This window comes from Pseudonaja textilis, chromosome 8, assembly GCF_049901715.1.
Source record: "Pseudonaja textilis isolate UNSWEBS1 chromosome 8, rPseTex1.2, whole genome shotgun sequence".
Lineage (NCBI taxonomy): Eukaryota > Metazoa > Chordata > Lepidosauria > Squamata > Elapidae > Pseudonaja > Pseudonaja textilis.
The window spans coordinates 31,292,774-31,314,245 of NC_141997.1; the positions used below are offsets into that span (position 1 = coordinate 31,292,774).

The following is a 21,472-nucleotide window of genomic DNA, read 5'->3' on the forward strand; positions in this document are numbered from 1 at the left end:
CTCAGGAGGGATGCACGCGCCCCCCGGGCCCCGGTTTTGGCTGTCATGGCCCCCTGCAGCCCTCTGCCAGCAAAAGCATGCATCCCCCCCATTTTCGCTGACAGAAGGCTGCACAAGGCCATCACGGTCACCCCCACCCGTGGTGCCCCCTTAAGAACAAACTCAACCCTGACCCGGCCCTCAATGAAATGGAGTTTGACATCCCGGTCTAGATATTTGTGGCTTTCTTAATAAATTAAAACTGAGTATCATGTTTTAATTTTGATGAACCCATTCCAAAGGATTCTGAAACAGGCATTATCCAGGAAAGGTAAACTTTGTGATTCAACATGAAAGTTTTGGAGCCATGTTCATATTTGAGGGAATGAATGTACATTGCACATATATAAATTAAAAATAATATACTTAATGTTGCACATAATAACAGCTGCGAGATTGGTTTATGCCCAAAACTGGAAGAATGACAATACCCCCGTTGAAAGCGAAATAATAAAGAAAATATTAGTCTGTGCAGAGATAGACAGAATAACTCTAGAAATGAAGGATAAGGGTGAAACAGAGTATTATGAAGTCTGGAGCAAAATATATCAATGGCTGGAGTCAAGGAAAAGAAGAAATTGTTGATGCTTTATAGGAATGAAGGTTAAAGTTATGTAGGCTAAAGAAAATGAAATATAATAGATGATTATGATATGAGTATAAGGATTATAAGGGGAAAAGGAGATGAAAAAGAAATTAGGTTGCAAATATGTATACAAATGTAAATAGAAACAAATATGTAACTAGCATTAAATTAACAATGTAGGAAAAAGGAAAGATCAACTGTTATATCTATTTTATGTTATAGTATGTATGGCCAAAATGACTGCCAAGAAAGTTGCATTGTGTTTAATTGTTTTTAATGTTTACTTAATAAAATTTTTCTAAAAAAAATTAAAAATAGAGAAAGGATGCTTAATTAACCAAAGAATGGCCACGTAAATTTACTGAAACAAAATTAATTTAATGATAAAGTAGCATGTCTTGCTAATACAAACAGGATAGTTGAGGACATACCTTGATATGACCTGCTGGAAATAAATCAAAACTATAATTTAATATGCATGATTATGCTACATGTTAATTCTTCTAACAAGGGTGAAAAGATTTATACATTAAGGTCCTTTCTGATGTTATTGAGCACAAAAACATTGAAAGTTAGAAATTTTAAACATACAGGAATTACTGCTTAAATGAAAGCTCTGCCTTTTTACCCCAAGTCTAGATTTAAGTCTTTCTTAAAAGAGTAATAGCATCTGAAAAACATTACATTTCTGATCCAAGCAGTATATAAATAAAGTGTGTGTGTGCGTGCGTGAGAGGGAGGGAGGGAGGGGGAGAGGGAAGGAGGGGGAGAGAGAGAAAGAACGCTCATACGCATCTTCAAGTCACTGTGGACTTCTGGTGATTGCCTGAAAAGTTGTCTTGGCAACATCATACAGCTGATTTCATGCCTAAAGCCATATTAAAACTCCTGGTTTCTCATTTAATACCTTAATCACAACCCCAGATTTCTTACCATTTTTACTTTTAATGATTTCTATATTTCGAAAAGTTTCTGGGTCACTTTAAGATTTTCACATCACAGGCTACATTTTCATTACTAATTATTCACCAATCCCCATAAATAAATTAGAAGGGTGTGCAAATACTATATACTGTATTTATAAATATATGCATACATGTGATAAGCAAATTAATATATAACTTATTCAGCTTAACTGAATCTCACTATGTTTTTCTTTGTAGTTTATCCAGAATAAACTGGCTTGTCCCCCAAAATGCAGACAGTTCAACAGCTGCAATAAGATTACAAACAGAAAAGGTTCATAAAAACGATTTATACATTTTTACTGGACAATATTGGATGACAGCCTGTTGTAATTTATACATTAAAATTATAATAAATTCATTCATTTATTTATAATGTTAGTCAGATATCAGCTATGAAGAATCAAGCATTGGGCTGGCATTTCATTAAAAGTACTGACCATTGGCTGAAGAGGTGCTCCTGGGAATATAAATTGCATCTGCTGAGCCAGCACTGCTGCTGCAGTTTTCTGTTGGATCAGGTTGTTCCTGCCATTAATTTCTAGCTGAGTTTTCAAATGTGTTGGTGGATGAAGATATTTGCAGTTCTCCCTCGTGCAACGGCCCTGAAAACGATACAAAATGATCCATTTTGGGAAATTTTATAATGATCTGTAATTATAAAGCAGCTATTTCATATCCTCCAAATTAGCCTTTCGTATAAATCAAATAGTATATTGGACTGAATTGCTCTGTTGACATTTCTTGGTGGCGTTACACATCTGTTATAATTGCATTATGCATTTTACCAAAATTAGGTGGAAAGTATTCCCATATCTTTTCTTTTGTAATGCCCTGTAGATATAACATATTACAAAATAATGTTCATCACATTTGATGAAGTTTCTAATGTACGCTATAAAGAAGAAGGACAGAAATAGAATAGGAATGCACTAAGGCAGATTTGAATCCTTTTCCATGGTCTTTCAAAACTTTATATGTAGCTATCCCCATCAAGATTGGCAACAATAAATTCAAACTTTTCTCCCAGATGTTGGAAATGTAATAAGGAAAAAGGAACATACTATCACTTATGGTGGAGTTGTAAAGAGGCCCAAAAATATTGGCAAAATCTACATAATTAGATAGAAGAAATGTGTGCAAAGAAAATAGAATATCAACCAGAGTTCTTTCTGCTAGGGATCAATTCGAGGAATTATGATAAAGAAAATATATTTCTAATAATCCATGCAATAACTGCAGCAAGATTGGCGTATGCACAGAATTGGAAAAGTAAAGATATCCCAAATGAATTGGATATATTGGGGAAAATCATGAGATGCGCAGAAATGGATAAACTAACAAAGGAACTAAAAAATAAGGAAGATTTTGATTATTATAAAACATGGGACAAATTTTATGGTTCGTTAGAGATGATGAAGATTCATGTAAATAAGGAATGATTATATGCATAGTTAATGTATACGGAATGAAATTATGTAATATTATTACTCAATTTAGCAAAGTAATGACAAAGATTGATGTTAGGAAGACTACCAGGCTCAACATTTTTATTGTAATTTTTGTTTCTGTTTCTCTTTAGTAAAGGAAATTTTTTTTAAAAAACTTTATATGTAGGCATGAAGATGAATGAGAACAGAACTGCATTTTCCAAACCCATTTGAAGGGCTTTATAAAAAGTAAATTTCTGAAGCTGACTTTCAAAATCTGTGGTGCTCACACATTCAAAAACTTATCTCAGAACAATTGTGTTGTTTAAGTAGTATAGTGTATAGTAGCTTAGGGTAGGATAGTATAAGTATAGAAGGGGAAGGAAAGGAAAGGACAAGATAAAAAGGCAGAAAAGAAAAAGGAATGAAAAGTAGAGAATAAGAATGACTTCCAACTTCCTTTGGTACAAATGTAGATTTAAAATATATCAAACACTCACTTTAAAATAGCTGTAATTCACACTAATTCTATAATCCCATATAGTTTTTATCAAGTCCCAAAATCACAATTTCATTTCTTTCATTTTCTTGCAAAAAGTCCAAAAGTGGTTTCTTGATAGAAACAAAAATTGATAAATCTTTTCTTTAAACAAAGCTGTCAGTTTCTTCCATTTCTGACAATCCCATCGGCTTAACCATCTATCCTTCCATTTTTGTGTACAGATAGTCCTTGAGTTACAACTACCATGCTTCTCATATAATAAGGCCGGGTCTTTTTTTTTTTTTTTTGAGCCCCGAAAAAAGGGCTAGGCTGTCTTTTTTCGGGGATGACTTAATTCCCACCACCCCCACTTGCATCTTCAGGCGGGTGGGTGGCAACGGCTTGGATGTTGACCTTGGCGTTGGTGGGGCACTTCGTATCGGGGTCAACGCAGGCAGCACCATATCCGGGTGTGCAACAAAAGTACTTCCTAACGGCAAGCCCCCCCCACCATTCCCATGTTTTAATATAGGCCTTAATTTGGAGGGAGGGGCTTAATTTCATTTCATGCCTATAAAACATGCTGGGACTTCCTATTGGGGGAGGCCGTATTGTTGGAGAAACAGGGTACAATGGAGCCCAAAATTTATATTGCTAAATGAAACAGTTAAGTGAGTTTTGCCCCATTCTATAACCTTTTTAGCAACCGTTGTTAAGTGAACAACTGCAGTTGTTAAGTTAGTAACATGATTGTTAAGTGAATCTGCTTATCCCATTGACTTTGCTTATCAGAAGGTTACATAAACTGATCACACGACCCCAGGGCCCTACAACCGTCATAAATATGACTCAGTTCCCAAGCATCTGAATGTTGGTCATCTAATCATGGGGATGCTGCAATGGTTGTAAGTGTGAAAAATGGTCATAAGTCAGATTTTTCAATCTGTTTGTCCATTAACTACAAAAGGAAAGTCTCTAGTTTCAACTGTACATTTCCTTTTAATATCTTCTGAATCAAAATATATATTTGATTCCTACATTTTCTAGTTTTCTGACTTGTCCACCAAAGATAAGAGTGTACCCTCAGTGTTCTTACATTTACAACGAATATTTAAAATCCAATTATGCATGTGGAGTCCTTGGTCCTGTCTGACCTTGCTGTTGTTTTCCTGCATGTACAGGTGAAACTCAAAAAATTAGAATATCGTGCAACAGTTCATTTATTTCAGTAATGCAACTTAAAAGGTGAAACTAATATATGAGATAGACTCATTACATGTAAAGCAAGATAATTCAAGCCGTGATTTGTCATAATTAAGATGGCTTACAGCTCATGAAAACCCAAAATCCACAATCTCAGAAAATTAGATTACAGGTAATCAATAAAACAAGGATTGTACATAGAACAATATCAGACCTCTGAAAAGTATAAGCATGCATATGTATTCAGTACTTGGTTTGGGCCCCTTTTGCAGCAATTACTGCCTCAATGCGGCGTGGCATGGAAGCTATCAGCCTTTTGCACTGCTGAGGTGTTATGGAAGACCAGGATGCTTCAATAGCTCTCCAAATCAACACAGACTGTGGAAACTTCACACTGGACTTCAAGCATCTTGCAGTATGTGCCTCTCCATTCTTCCTCCAGTCTCTGGGTCCTTGGTTTCCAAATGAGATGAAAAAGTTGCTCTCATCAGAAAAGAGGACTTTGGACCACTGAGCAACAGACCAGTTCTGTTTTTCTTTAGCCCAGGTAAGACGCTTCTGAGGTTGTTTCTGTTCAGGAGCGGCTTGACAAGAGGAATACGACATTTGAAGCCCATGTCCAGGATCCGTCTATGTGTGGGTGGCTCTTGATGCACTGACTCCAGCCTCAGTCCACTCCTTGTGAAAGTCCCCAACACTTTTGAATGGCCTTTTCCTGACAATCCTCTCCAGGCTGTGGTCACCCTGCTGCTTGTGCACCTTTTTCTTCCACACTTTTCCCTTCCACATAACTTTCTATTAATGTGCTTTGATACAGCACTTTGGGAACATTCAACTTCTTTTGCAACTACCCTTTGAGGCTTTCCCTCCTTATGGAGGGTGTCAGTGATGGTTTTCTGCACAACTGTCAGGTCAGCAGTCTTTCCCATGATTGTGATTCCTACTGAACCAGACTGAGAGACCATTTAAAGGCTCAGGAACCCTTTGCAGGTGTTATGGCTTAATTATCTGATTAGAGTGAGACACTTTGAGCCTAGAATATTGAAACTTTTCACAATATTCTAATTTTTTGAGATTTGGATTTGGGGTTTTCATGAGTTGTAAGCCATAATCATCTCAATTATGCCACATTATGCCATCATCAGCTTGAACTATCTTGCTTTGCATGTAATGAGTCTATCTCATATATTAGTTTCACCTTTTAAGTTGCATTACTGAAATAAATGAACTTCTGCAGGATATTCTAATTTTTCAAGTTTCACCTGTATGTTTTTATCCAACTAGATAGCATCATCAGTTCTAGAATGGAGTAGAGTTTGCTCTCTGCTTATATACAAGCTCCTTGCCCTGTCAGTGTTGGTGGCAGTTTGTTTTCTTCCTGATACTTCCTTGATTAAGCTGTTGTTTACTGTTTGTTTATCTCAGTTGATAGTTCCTTGATTGGGGTATTGATTAACTGCTTGATTGTTGGTCTGGTATTAATCCTGTTGATAATTTCTGTTTATCTGGTTGTGGATTGCTGGCGAGGAGGTTTATATATCTTAGCACTAATATGGTCAGCATTTCTACACAGTGCCACATCAAATTCAGTCTTACCATATTCAAACTTATAGTTCTTTTTATCAGATTTTAACCTTTCCATTAACTGAACACAAGAAACCAATGACATATATAACCTTTCAATTCTGGATCCTCTCTTGTTTTTAACTTAAATTCTCCTTGAGAAAAAAATCAATACATCAGCATAAGTTAGCATTTTTCTTTAGTTATCATTTCTCTTCTAAAAAAGAGAACTGACTGTCCAATCCAATAGTGCTTGGATCCTTTCCTGGGGTACAATCACTACTGGATTTTAGAAAACAATCTTGCCTTATACCTATATACCAAACTCTCAATATGACATTTCTAATAAAGTGATTTTTAACATCTACAATTTCTCAAAGTCACGTACTCCTTGTACATTCTAAACAACAAACTGCAAAATATAATTTCAAATCTCATAGTCCTAACATCAGTCATCAATATGGGTATTGTTTGAAATCAAATGACCATTCTAGTAAAATGTTCATCTTAATCATAGAGATTCTTCCCAATAATGACAATTGCAATTTTTCTCATCATAACATATCCTTTTTTAATCTTCATTCCATATCATAATTATTTTGAAATCACATACAATTCATATTAGTCAAGTCACACCCAAATATTTAACCTTTTTCTCAATTTTAAAACCAGACCATCTTGGTACAATTGTGACTTTTTAGGACCACATCTAGTTTGGGACTATTCCATCAACTTGTATATAAACTTCACATTTCTCAGAGGGAATGACCTGTTCTTAATTAACCCATGTTGGTTTCATGTAATCACCTAGAACCTTCATATGAGCTTGTGAAACCACTGTCTTTCTTAGGATTTCCTCAAGTGCTGAGGTTAAGCTGACTGGTCTCTAAAGTCCTGAGTCCACTTTTTTTTAAAAAGTAGAAAAATGGCTGATAAGAATACTGGATGCAGATAAATACTCACAGATGCAAAAAGAAAAAAGAAAAAGGGAAAAAAAGGATCCAGTAATTCTCATTCATTTTTCAACACTTTGCTTGTGCAATTTAAAATTTTCTACATCACAAATTTAAAACCCGCAAAAAGGAATATATTACAACAGCTGAAGAAATGAAAGCATGTCCAGTACTCTGCCTAATACCGGTACCAAAAGGCTGTGAACCAGTGGTGGGATTCAAATTTTTTTACTACTGGTACTGTGGGTGAGGCTTTTTACTTCTATTGTACAGGCAGATGTTCCATAATCCATCATAGTTCAATGCATGAATCTAAGATTTACTTATATCAGTTTTTCCCCCGAATGCTATCACTCTGCTAAATAAATAATTCTCTCAATAGTGTCCAACTATTTACAAAGTCTGCATTACTATTACTATTAATCTTCTCATCACTCCTTATCACCCATCCCCTCCCACTTGTGACTGTATGACTGTAACTTTGTCACTTGCACCCTTTCGATTTATATTGACTGTTTCCTAGTATGATTTGATTGCTTATTGTACCCTATGACTATCACTAAGTGTTGTACCTGATGATTCTTGACTCTTGACAAACGTATCTTTTCTTTTAAGTACACTGAGAGCATTTGCACCAAGACAAATTCCTTGTGCATCCAATCACACTTGGCCAATAAAGAATTCTATTCTATTCTATTCTATTCTATTCTATTCTATTCTATTCTATTCTATTCTATTCTATTCTATTCTATATATCAATAATACATCTAATGATAAATTTAGGCAGGACTTCAATTGTAGCCAATAAGACATATTCTCTTGTGGCCGGAGGAGGGAACTAAGCTCTGAACACAGAGAGTTCCTAATAATTCAGCGACACTGAAACAATATAAAGCATAGCATATGTTATGTGTGTTATATGAATATGAAGCAAGGCAATATGTCTTTGAATCAGACTTGATCTCTGGCAACTGCTGGGAAAGACCATGCAGTCTTCTTGGCAACATTTTCAGAAGTGATTTGCCACTGTCATCTTAGAGCTGAGGAGGAGGGACTAGCTCAAAGTCATCCAGCTGACTTCCTTGCCTAAGGTAGGACTAGAATTCAGGTTTTCTTGTTCTAGTTCTTGAGTACTAGTGACCAGTGTTTATTAATCAGTAAGGCATTAACTGAGCTACTCTTAACAAAATCTGAACAATTAAAAACAATAAACTATTTACTGTAGGAATCAAGTGGCCTCATCTCTACAACTTAAGTTAGATTTGGAAGCTAAACTGAACCAGGCTCAATTGGAGATGGGGTGGGATAGCAACAAGGAATTCCTAGTCTAGGAAGTTACGAAACATCTTGGAAAAAAGCAACAGCAAACCAGTTCTACACCATTGTTGAGAAAACTGACTAGATATAACCCATTCAGGGATGAGAACCAGAGCTCAATACAAGGATATGTTTTACAGTATCTCCTTCTAATGCATGCATTCTTACCTTTAGTGAATCAAAGCAGGCAATCACTCTTCCACTTTCAACCTGGCAGCTTTTGGACGGATGTGCAAATTTACATTCCTCATCAGAACGTGAACAAGTCCCTCTCTGAAACTGCCTGCACACTTCTAGCGTCAGCCATTTTGTGTCTCTCACTGGAGCAACAATTGAAGCCATGATGTAAAACAGCTTTTGATTTTGTGAGTCGTTAATGAAATAGTCTCGGTTTAAAAACTCTAAAAAGCCAAGATGTTCCTTTCAATAAAACCAGGCATAGCTTAAGAAAATCCAATGCCTACGAAGATAATGTACAAAGCGGCTATTATCAGTGAACATTGTAGTTATCAACCAATATATGCCACTTGTACACTTTTGTCTGCAATATATTCATGCTCAGTAGCATTTCTGGCCAACGTTCATGCTACTGGGGGAAAAAAACTTTGTTTTCATACAATGGCATTCTTTTATACATTTTAGGCTGTAGTATCCTCTTCGTTGGTGTTGATTAGGTAGGAATGGCTACAGATTCAGCAGTTCTTGTTTAGTTCAATATTTTTTCACACGTTTTGTAAATTCTGGAATCAGATTCACAGGAAGCAGCTGCTATAGTTGATTTGTAAGGTTAAAGCCAATATCTAGCTGTGAGAGATGATCATAAGAATGAGGTTGTCACTGTACAATGACTACATAAGGCACTTATAGTGCAGAAACCTGTGAAAACAAAGTGAAAAAGTTATTCAAATAATATATAAATACAAGTTTTCTAGAAAATGTTCTAGAAATATAACTACAATATAACTTGTATAACTACATATTTTGAAAACCCAGGAAATAAAAAGTCAAGATGCACAATACAATAATCCATTAAAGTAATAAAATGATATTTAGAATAAAGTTTTTCTCATCAGATTTATTCGTTTTGGGGGGTAAAGACCAAGTTGTCGGTAGATTAAGATTTTAATATTTTTATGCATTCTGGACACCAGGAATGGAATGCTGATGATAACACACTTTAAATAAAATAACTGAGCCTTTTAATTTGGTTATATTGTGAACGGATATGCTGAATATTGAGAAGACTCACTAAGTTTCCATTTCTTCCATGTGCAGTACAATTTTATAGAGGCTCACAATATCACTGGATACACTATTTGAACTGCAACACTATTTATACACTGGTGCTTAAAAGTTTGTGAACCCTTTTGAATATCAATATTCGGCCTAAGTGTGACCTAAAACATTTTTGTGACATAGGTGATCATATAAATTTGATACATGAATAAGCAAATAAATAAAACATGATCTGTTCTCCATGTAAGTCCTAAACCTGAAAATGAAAATAACCCAATCAAAAGGGTCAAAAATATACTTTTTCATTTATTGACTGAGGAAAATAATCTAAAAATCTCAAGTATTGCAAATTACCAGAAGAAACTCTTCTGTCCTTCCTTGATGCTGTGCTTTCCCTTCAGAGTGAATAATTCTCCTTTTCCGTGCCATAATTTGCACTACCAATGTAGAGAGAGAGCACCTCAAAGTCACTATTGGTTAAAATGTGACATGATTTTAAAAAATAATTGTCATTGGCAACCACAAAACTTTTCCTGTTGACAACCAATCCAAGCTACACAAATATTTTGGATGAATCTCGGGCAGTTTTCCTCAAGAATGACAGGAGTTGGTCCAAACTTCTGGACTACAGCTTGTTGATAAATGTTATACCCATTTCTGTTATAACATTTCTGTTGTATTTTGGAAACTAGCAGGGATGGGAAAATTCTTGAATTTCTCTAAGATATATCCTGTAATGAAGAAGTCAATTGAGAGGCCAGATTCTCGCTTCCAAGCACTAACAAGGAGTGAGAGGATTTTTGCTCAATTTCAAATGACAATATTGTCATTAAAGACTGAGAAATATTCCTTCTAACAAAAATCATAAAGATTCTAGGAAGGAGTAGTACTTGTATTTTATACATCTTTTTTTCTTCTATTCAATCATGCCTTGATTCTCAGAGACTGAATAAATCCTTGCAGTTTTCTTCACAAGATTTTCAGAAATGGGTTGCCATTGCCTCCTTCCTAAGGTTGAAAGAAAATGACTGGCCCATGGTCACCCAACTGGGTTTGTGCTTAGGGCAGTACTAGACCTCAGGTTCTTTGAAATCTATAAAGACCTTCAAGATTTGGCACCTGGATACCTACGCATCACCTCCTCCAACTGGATTCAAACCGGCCTGTTTGATCATGTAAAGAGGACTCCTTGTGGATCCACACCTCCATGAAACTAGAGGGCACCACTTCTCCAAAGCAGCACCAAAGAGCAAAATGGGGTCGCCACTGGAAGTTATTAAAAACCAAGCTTTTTCCAAGAGACCTTCATTATCTGCGCTGCTTGTGGTTTTCTCTTCTACTTTAGTTTAGTTTTTATTATTTGAATTGTATGCCATTCTAATTCCGATGTCATTTTATTATGACACTGTAAATACCGAAAGTTACAAGATTGAATTAGGATAAAAATCAAGTACAGTGGTACCTTGGGTCATGAACGCTTCTATTCACGACCAAATCAGGTGACAACCAGAATTTTTGCTTCTGTTTGCGAACAGATCTTTGGGTGGCGACCAAGCAAACCCAAAAATCACTGCGATTTCCCCTTCAGTGCCACTTTTTTGGGTCCATGCATGCATAGACAGTCGTGCTTCCAGTCACGACCAAATTGGGTAGCAACCGTAGTCCTGGAATGGATTGCAGTCATGACTCGAGGTTCTACCGTACTGGTATCTTTTTTCTACCTTCAGCAAAGGAAGAGATTATGGTAATCTGATTCTGCATGTGACCAAGAGTTCTGCCTCACTTGTGGACATAGATAGCTGATGTATACAATGAAAGGAACTATATCAGAATCCTTGAGTCTTGCTTTACTATAATTTTGAATAATCATAGGCACTTAATCAATTTGCTTTCTCTTATCCCTTATATTTTGCTCAGATTTTGGGGATGAGTTCAGGCGAGATGCTAGAAGTTAATATCTAAATATAATTTGTAAGAAGGAACAAGAAATGCACCAAGATGCAAACATAGAGAGCTAGTTACAGTATTATTCCCGTATATGAAGATGTCGGTAAAGAGCTAGTGGAAAGGATAGATGTATGGAGCAGAGGGTATTTTTTTCATTAAAAAATGAGAAAGAGATGTATTCAAAACATCTCTTGGGCTTTTCAGGATGAATTTGCTCATTGTTTCTGTTTTCTTCAGCACCCTTTGCCCCCCCCCCCCACCACAATTCTGACCTTGAAAGATTAATGAAGCATTTAATGATTCTGCAATGGATGGGTAAGAATTTAACATCTCTTCAGTGTGTATCTTCCAGAAAGATCTTGAAAGACTTTCCCTTGCCCGTTTCCTTCTTCCTCTTTCTTTTAGATTAGATTAGGACACTGAATTTTGTAATTGCTTATCAAACCTAAACAGTTCAACTCTAATCTCTTATCCAGCTAAGTATAGGAACAATGAAGACAAAAAGTTGTCTGCTTTGGGAGCCTCGTGGACACAACTTACTGAAGAACAGAAAGGGCTGTTGCTTGAATATTGTGGCATTGCCATATCTGAGGAAATGAAATGCATGTTTGGAAAAAAAATGTAAAAGTATCTAGGGGTCAATCTGGCTGAAGTGTCATTTTAAAAAATCAGAGGCAGATTTGGTAGAAACATTCATAAACAAAACCAGAGTCTCTTAGGAGCTAATCTAGTAGAGGTATCCCCAGGAGTACCTTGGAGGCAAATTTAGCAGAGAATTCCCTGGAGGGTGGAGATGAAGATTAGCAGAAGCTACTAATGCAGAGAACTTGACAGTAATGTTCAAAGGTAGTGAGTGAACTGACAAGAGTCACATGACAGAGCTGTGACTAGTTAATTAGCAGTCCTTGGCATTGGATAGAATAGAATAGAATAGAATAGAATAGAATTCTTTATTGGCCAAGTGTGATTGGACATGCAAGGAATTTGTCTTTGGTGCAATTGCTCTCAGTGTACATAAGAAAAAATAAAATACAATACAATACATTCATCAAGAAACATAAGATACATTTAGTTCTAGTCATAGGTTACTAACAAGCAGTCAAATCATACTAGAAAACAAATAAAACAATACAAATTGTAAAGATACAAGCAACACGGTTATAATCGTAAGTGGGAAGAGATAGGGAATAGGAAGGATGAGAAGAATAATAGTAATACAGTCTTACTAAATAGTTTGACAGTGTTGTGGGAATTAGTTGTTTAGCAGAGTGATCGCATTTGGGGGGAAACAGTTCTTGTGTCTAGTTGTTCTGTTGTGCAGCGCCCAGACTGACAAACTCTCAAAACAGAGTCATGTGAGTGGAAGGCATGAGTCCAATTCCCCCAAAACTATATTGGACACAATATATTAGGTGTCTAGAGTCTGTTGGGCATGCAAGCTACATTCACATCTTTTAAGACTAACATCCAAGATAGAACGAAAGATACAAGTCGGGCCCCTAAAAGAATAGAAATGAGATGGCATTAAGTAGTAAGAAAACAGTCTTGTTACATTGCCTTAAGCAGGGGTCTTCAAACTTGATAGCTTTAAGACTTGTGGACTTCAACTCCCAGAATTCCCCCTCCAGTCATGTTAGCTCAGGAATTCTGGGAGTTGAAGTCCACAAGTCTTCACTTGTCAAGTTTGAAGACCCTTGGCCTTAAGTATGGGGGGAAAAGAACAGAAATGTATTAAGAATTTTTTATAAGACACTAAAACTACATCAGCCCCAAATGAAAATTATGATAATAGAATTAACAGAATTGGAGGGGCCTTGGAGGTCTTCTACCATTCCAGACAAAGTTATCCAATCTCTTCTTAAAAACCTCCAGTGTTGGAGCATCTACAATCTCTGAAAACAAACCTGATTCATTGTTCTTAATATCAAGAAAAATGTCCTTAGTTCTAGGTTGGATGTTTCTTTGTTAAGTTTCCATCCTTCTTGTCTTGCACTTGGGTGCTCTGGAGAATAGATTGCCCCCCTCTTCTTTGTGACAATCTCTCAAATATTGGTAGACAGCTATCGTATTACTCCTATTTCTTCTCTTCATTAGACTAGACATGCTTAGTTTCTATAACCATTCATCATGTTTTTGGCTCCAGACCTCTAATCACCTTTTGTTGCTGTTCTTTGCACTTTTCCTAGAATCTCAACATCTTTATTGTAGAATGGTGATCAGAACAGTATTCCAAATGTTGTTTTACTAAGGAAATTTATTGAAGTAATAATATTTCATGTGATCTTGATACTATTCCCCTTTTTATGCAGCCTAGGACTTGTTGGCTTTTTTTGGTAACTGCAGCATGCTCTGGCTCATTCTTGCCTTTTAGTTAACTCTCAGTTACTAATTTTTGGCCAGATAATCCATGACTTACAACCAGAACTGAGCTCAGAATTATGGTCATTATGTTGTTTCTGTCATTAAAAAAGGAACCCAAGCAATCCCAGATCTCCCCACTGTAGCTATTATGCAGAGCATGAGATGGCTTAGGTGCAGGGAAGGCCCTGGGCTGCTGGAATAAATGATTTTAGTTGAGGACTCCCTCTATAACCTGTGCATTTGGTTTTTCTTGCCTAAGTGTAAAACCTTACTTTTCTCGCCCGTGAATTGATTTCTGACTTATATCCAGTGTTCAAGTCTGTTGAGATATTTTTGGATCTTGAGCCAATCTTCTAGAGTGTTGGCTATTCCCCCTAGTTTATAAATATAAGAAATGGAACAACAGCTACGGAAAGCATATTTAAAACTGGATGTTAAAATTTAAATCAAAGAAATAAAATTTCACAATAATTAGCAATGGAACAATATCATAAAGCTAGTTTCAAAATACGACTATATCAATGCCATTCACAAATAGTCATGAAATCTAGTCTGCATTCAAGTATCACATCACTAAATGGAATTTAATAATAAGAATAAAAAACAGATTTAAGAACTTTATACTGAAGGTATATATAGTATAAACAGAAATTATTGCCTAATATGTAAGTAAAAGACCAATCTACTGCGATGATTCCATCAATTATTTTACATTCAACCAATTGCAATGAATATTTAAATAATATAATAATTTCTCTTTAGAAATCAATGTAGCACAAAGTCTTAATTTAGATGTGGTTGCATTATTAATTCAGTGCAATACAGGACAGGCGATATAGTCATTTGCCAACAACAGATACATCCCTTGTTAGCAAAAATGAACTATTCAAAGTTGCTAGCAAATCATTCTTAGTTCTATAAGTAAATAGTACATGTTTTTCTATTATCTAGGGATGTCCAACATATTTTTGATGTTAAACATATTTAAGTTAAAACATTTTGTTTAAAGCCCAACGTTATCTTGATTTCAAAATTAGTTTTGACTATTTTGGAAGTCTTTGAAGTTAGGAGTCAGCTATGTCAGTAACTCATTTAAATATCAAACAGGGGGTGGTTTTGAGTTTGAAACGTATCCAGAATGATTGAGAAAACCCATTTTGGACTTATCACAGGGAGCACCTGATTAGCCTAGCCAATCCAATCCTGGGGCTGTTCAAAGTTAAAACAATCCTCCTCTAACTCATTGATGAATGGACTATGTGGTATTTACACAAAACTCTAATTCTGTTCATGACTTAATAAAGTTATGCAAATGCAACTTACAAGTAGCCTTAAGCTGCAGCTATATTAATTAATATAAGGCAAATGGGTTGAATAATTTGCAAGTGTTCTGTTTTTTCCCAAATTGTTATGCTGTAATTTAGACCCAATTCCTGATTTTTCATATTTGCATCTACCACATTTCACAAAGAATAAAAAAACCTTTATTGTCAGCAGATGCACTCTGGGAAGGATTAGTAATCAGGATTTGGAAGTTATCACTAAGTCAGGTATTTATCCAGAAGCTCTATTTCTATCAACACTTCTATTATAGGAAATAAAAGACAGAGCAGATAATACTATTCATAAATTATCAGTTAACATTGTTTCTCATTTAAATCTGGATTGGTTAAAGATGAGCATGTAAAAACTGACAATTTTTACCATAAAGCAATCTGAAATCTTTGAAAACCATGGTGAAATTGTAGTCCAAAAAAGACACGTTCAATTTATGCCTTCTGTTTTACTGTATTGGTGTTCCTATTAGCATATAGCTACTATTATAAATCAGCATTGATCCTTAGCATCTTTAAACCTCTGAGATATTGAATCTTAAGTACAAATATTCGAAACACACATTACGCATTCACCTCTATTTACTTAACATTTTATTTATACAACTTTATATGCAGATTGTCAATATCTTCTGGAGGAAAAAAACCCAAATTGATCCAAGTTTTAAGTGAAAAAAAAAACACCAAAGGACACTGTTCAAAATTCATGAAGAAATGCAATACCTAAAAGAAAATTAGAAAAATTTCTGTGAATGCTGTTAGAAAAAAATAAAAGGGTTATTTTCTATGAGCACCACACAGAACAATTTAAATTGCTTCGACATGAATTGATTTAACTCTCACATACAGATTTCTCTGTTCTTAGGAAAAATCTCTTTTCTCTAAATCCTTGCTCCAAGAGACACATATGGTATGCAGCACAGTGCAGCAAACTCTATAAACATTCAATAATACATACATACATACATACATAAAATCAATCTCCTACCTACCTTTTGTAGCTGTGTCTAATCGGCACTCCCATGAAGCAAGCAAAGTCGTCTAATGTAGGAGTAGCCATATCTTTTCAATTGCATCATCCTGATGATGCGTAAGTTTCCGTGGAATAATTATTATGCTTATTTTCTCCCTCCTCTAGCTAAAAGCTTTATGCCTTATCTGGGGATTTCCCTTCAGATGATGATGAATCAAAGACGGCCTAGAGGCTGCTGGTGACAGGCTGCAGCCCTTCCTTCTAGCAAAATTCCTCCCAAAATACAGTCTGTAGCCAATTACGTGAAAGCTTAGGTTGCTCTGCTGGTCTTAGCAACTGATTGGAAGGCAGTAACTGACAAGGCAGCAGCACTTACTACTGTGCAAAAACAGGGCATCTGTACCAATAAAACAGAAATATATCTTCCCCTTGAAAATGGTGTTTTGAAAAAGGTAAATGATACCAGTTAATGAACAGAAATGTAAAAAACAGAAATGTAAACAACACCGATTTACCAGATTTGACACTTACGCAACTGAAAATGCATACATATTAAAGAAAATAGATTAGATTTTTAAATCGGCGTAGCTGTTTTATATAAAATTCATATATCTTTTTGTTGATAAGTATTTCTTTAGGCACTTAAATGTCTACTCTGCAGTAAATGATTATGAAGAGAGAATGCTCTGGTCCTCTGCTGAGATTTGTTCATGTATATTAATCCAATTAACCTGAGTGTAATAACTTCAACTTTTAAAACAATACTTCTGAGATAGATCATGTTATTAACTGGCATTCCATAAACTTTGGAATGCCAGTTAATAACTTCCACTTCCTTTTGCTATGTATATTAAAACATATTTTTTCTTTTTTTCTTTTTTTACTATGCAACATGTTAAAAATGGTTCTGATAATCCTTTAAAATTATTTTTTTTTAATTTTAAATTAATTTGGCCCTAGGAATATTAAAAAGCCCAGAGAGGTACAAAATGCCTGTCTCATATTAATGTTCAGCATAACATTAATTTCCAGCAGTTGTTTAAAACCATACCTAATAATTATTCTATTATTTGTAAATGTTTTTGTACTATATGTTTAACTAATATTTAACTTTAACGTGCCTATTTAGGGCTTGTTGTATCTTTTTTTTTAACTGTCTTTATCTTGAAATACCAGGAACTTGAGCTGACTCACCCTAATGGGATTGATGCATCCCACTCACACCAGAGGCCTATTTCAGATCCCATCTGCCAAAGAATTTCTGCTTTTCTGCTTGGGCCCTGCCCTCTGTAATATTCTCCCATTGCCTCTACCTCCTGGCCTTCCAGAAGAGCATTAATCAATTTAATCAGAATAAAACTGGAAGGGACCTTGGAGGTCTTCTAGTCCAACCACCTACTTAAGCAGGAGACCCCATACCATTTCAGATTAGTGGCTGTCCAGTCTCTTTTTAAAGACCTTCAGTAATGAAGCATCCATGACTTCTGAGAGCAAGCTGTTTCACTGCTTCATTGTTCTTAATGTTAGGAAGGTTCTTCTTAATTCCAGGTTGCTTCTTCCCTTGATTAGTTTCCATCCATTGTTTCTTGTCTTGCCTTCTGGTGCTTTGGGAAATAAGTTGACTCCTTTCTCTTGGTGGCAACCTCTCAGATACTGGGAAACTGCTATCAGATCACCCCAGTACTTCTTTTCTCTAGACTAGCCAAATGCAAATCCTGCAACTGTTCTTCATATTTTAGTCCCCAGGCCCTTAATTATCTTAGCTGGTCTTCTGTGCACCTTTTCCAAAGTCTCAACATCTTTTTCGTAATATGGCGCAGTATTCCAAGCTTTTCTTGGCTGCTATCGCACACTGCTGGCCCATATTTAAGGGGATGATCCACTAGGTCTCTCTAAACAGTTACTGTTTTTGAGACAGGTTTCACCTAATCTGTACTTGTACTTTTGGTTTTTCTTGCCTAAATGTAATGTGCTTTTCTCCACATTAAATTTCATTTTGTTGGATAGGACACGTTATTCAACTCTCTCAAGGTCCATTTGGATCCTGAGCTTGTCTTCTGGGGGCCGGTTGGAAATTCCTGCCAGCTTAGTATCATCTGCAAATTTGATGAGTTCCCCTTCTATTGGTCTGTAGTTTCCTGGGTCTGGGTGGTTTTTTTTTCCTTTTTTTGAAATTGGGAACCAACAATCAACTTTTTTGTAATCCTCAAGTATTTCCCTGGGGCTCCAGGAAATTTGAAAGATATACTACAATAATTCTGAGATAACATCTGCCAGCTCCTTCAGAACTCTTAAGATATATTCCAAATCAGGTCCTGGTGACTTATATTCATTGAGATCAAACAGGTATTTTCTTACCATTTTCTTGCTTATTTTAATTTTTATTTCTAGTCTGTCTTTTAAGGTAATGTTTTTGGTAGGATGGCTTCTAATTCTTCTCCCAAAAAGACTGAGGCAAAGATTGAGTTAAGTGGCTCTGCTTTCTCTCTACGGCCTTGCCTTCTTCTCTCCTCAGTGGACTGACTGTTTCCTTGACTTTATTCTTGTTATTTATGTGTCAAAACAAACTTTATTATCTTTGATTTTTGTTAGGAGTCTGAGTTCCTTCTGAGTCCTTGCTTTCCTGACTTCATCTTTGCAGTTTTGGGCTATCTGCTGATATTCTACCATAGTTAAATGTCCCTCTTTCCATTTTTTGCCCTTGTTCTTTTTGTCTTTCAGTTTATTAGAGAGATATTTGTGCCACCATGCTGGTTTATTCTTGGATTTCCTGCGTTTGATTTTCAGCGGTAGAGGTAGTCTTCGACTTACAACAGTTCATTTAGTGACCATTTAAAGTGACATCCCCATGGTCATGTATCAAAATCCAGATGCGTGGCAACCATCTGACTCATATTTGGGATGGTTGCAGTGCCTTAGGGTCATGCGATCAGCTGCTATCACCTTCTGACAATCAAAGTCAATGTGGAAACCAGATTCACTGAACAACCATGTTACTAAATGAACAGCTGCAGTGATTCACTTAACAACGGTGGCAAGAAAAGTATTAAAATGGGGCAAAATTCATTTAAATGGTTCACTCAGCAACATAAATTTTGGGCTCAATTGTGGTTGTAAGTCAAGGAGCAACATTATTGTGCTGGATTGGGTTTATATGATTATGTTTTTCAGAGTTTCTCAAGCTTCTTGAGTTGTTTTCCCCTGTCAGATTTGCATCCATGGAATCTTTCCTAGGCTCTCTCTGAGTTTGTTAAAGTCAGCTCTTTTAAAGTTTAAGACACCGGTTGGATTATGTTCTATCGCTTATGTTTGCATTATATTGAATTCAAATAAGACATTATCACCTTTGCCCAAAATTCTGGCAACTTCAACTCCTCTATTAGATCTAGTATAGCTTTTCCTAGTTCCCTCCTGTACCCTTTGACTGACAAAGTTTTTAGCTAACATGGTTAGGTATCTATTTGATCATCCACTTGCTGCAGATTTTGTCTTCCAGTTGATATCAGGATAATTAAAGTCTCCCATTACTACTGTGGTATGCTTTTCACATATATTTGTTAATTGGTTAGCAAAAAGTTCATCTATTTCTTTTGCTTGGTTGGTTGGCCTGTAGTATAAATCTATGGCAATATCATTCTTTTTTCCTTTAATATTGACCCATATGCATTCTAGGAGGCTTTCATCCTTAGTTTTGTAGATTATGCATATCTTTGCTGGAAATCCATCAATCTAATCTAAGTGTGGCTAGATTGTAAAACTAATTAACAACCCAGTAGAAGGCAATGGTAAACTATTTCCATATTGTTGCTAAGATATGAAATCACTAAGCACTAAGCTCAACTCAAAAAACACTTTTCTCTTTTAACATAATGGACATTTTTGTAATAAAGAACTACACAAGATCTTACTAAACAAGATGAAGAAGTCAGAAAAAAAGCTGAAAATGGCATAAAGTAAACTAAAATTCCTATCCCAGATATTCACAATATTCCCATCTATAAATTAAAATACCTGTCCAAGATATTCACAATATTTATGCTATGTAAATCTCTTGTGGATGAAATTCAGAAGGAATCTGGTAGCTGCTTTTCTCATTAATCCTAATTAATATTAGTAAACTTAGCTACCCCAAACAATTGAAGGAGAATAAGGTGAAAATGATTGGAGGGAAGGTTGAATTTTGGAGCCGAAGAAGTAGGAAATCTGGTTTTGTTCAAAAAATGGGAAAGTAGATCAAGTATCAAAATCAGACCAATATGAGTGAAAACAAAATAAAAATGTTCTCTCTCTGCGATGTAGAAGTATGGGTCCCTCCCGTAGGGAATAAAAGAGGAGTGAAAGGGTAGCAGGGTATTGCAGGAGACAATAGTTCATTTGGGTGAAGATGTTTCTGCATTCTTGCCAAGTATTGCCTACTACAGTGTGGCATCTGAAAGATATCAGCCTGGCAACTTTCCAAGCCAGATAAAAGTATGCAATTGTGCAATATCTTGAAAGACTGTTGGCAAGGACTTTGCTGGAGAGGAATTCACTGTAAACTAAATAAAAGTGGTTTATCAGGATGAGTCAACTTCATGCTGTTGGGGAAGCCTAGGTCAGAAGCTAAGTTCAATGCAACCACCTCTCCCGTGTGTTTTTTTTCAATAATCTTACTACCAAATACAGAGTATTAAACTCACATTCTGGATCCAAAACAATTTGTTATTAATCAAAACAGGAATCCTTTATTCCAGGATGGTTACATCTTAGAACTGAGAAAGAAACAACTTCTAGATATGAACAGATACTCACCGTTTTCTTAATCAGCCCTAATCTGTGCTTTGTATAGTTTGACAGTGGGGGAGATAAGATTCACTACCATCACAACAACTATGGCCGGGAGCTGTTGAAGGCCAGTGAGCAAGTTTTAGTAAGAGTTAAGTCACAAATATTCTGGTTTTTTTTTTTTCAATTTCTTAGTATTGAGGTTTAGACTTTGAAATGTAAATAATATACCAGAGCACTTGATGTGCCCACAGGAGGAGATTCCAATAAATTATGTTCAAAGGTATGGTATTAGAGCTACCAGAATGGACATCCTTGTA

The 21,472-nt window shown here is 35.8% G+C and overlaps 1 protein-coding gene across 21 annotated transcripts in view; it reads right to left on the reverse strand.

Moving 5' to 3' along the window:
* Window positions 1-21,472, reverse strand: part of MBNL2 (muscleblind like splicing regulator 2) — a 66,694-nt gene that overhangs the window by 34,419 nt on the left and 10,803 nt on the right. For 18 of the 21 annotated variants that reach the window (XM_087937983.1, XM_087937979.1, XM_087937974.1 and 15 more), the window contains exons 2-3: window positions 8,706-9,413; window positions 2,031-2,195 (exon numbers count right to left, since the gene is read on the reverse strand). In XM_087937983.1, the coding sequence (XP_087794109.1) occupies window positions 2,031-2,195; window positions 8,706-8,879 (339 nt within the window). In that variant the 5' untranslated portion in view covers window positions 8,880-9,413. Of the gene's footprint in view, window positions 1-2,030; window positions 2,196-8,705; window positions 9,414-14,353; window positions 14,456-21,472 lie in introns of those variants that run through there. The other 3 variants (XM_087937982.1, XM_087937973.1, XM_087937972.1) reach the window with 1 other exon arrangement.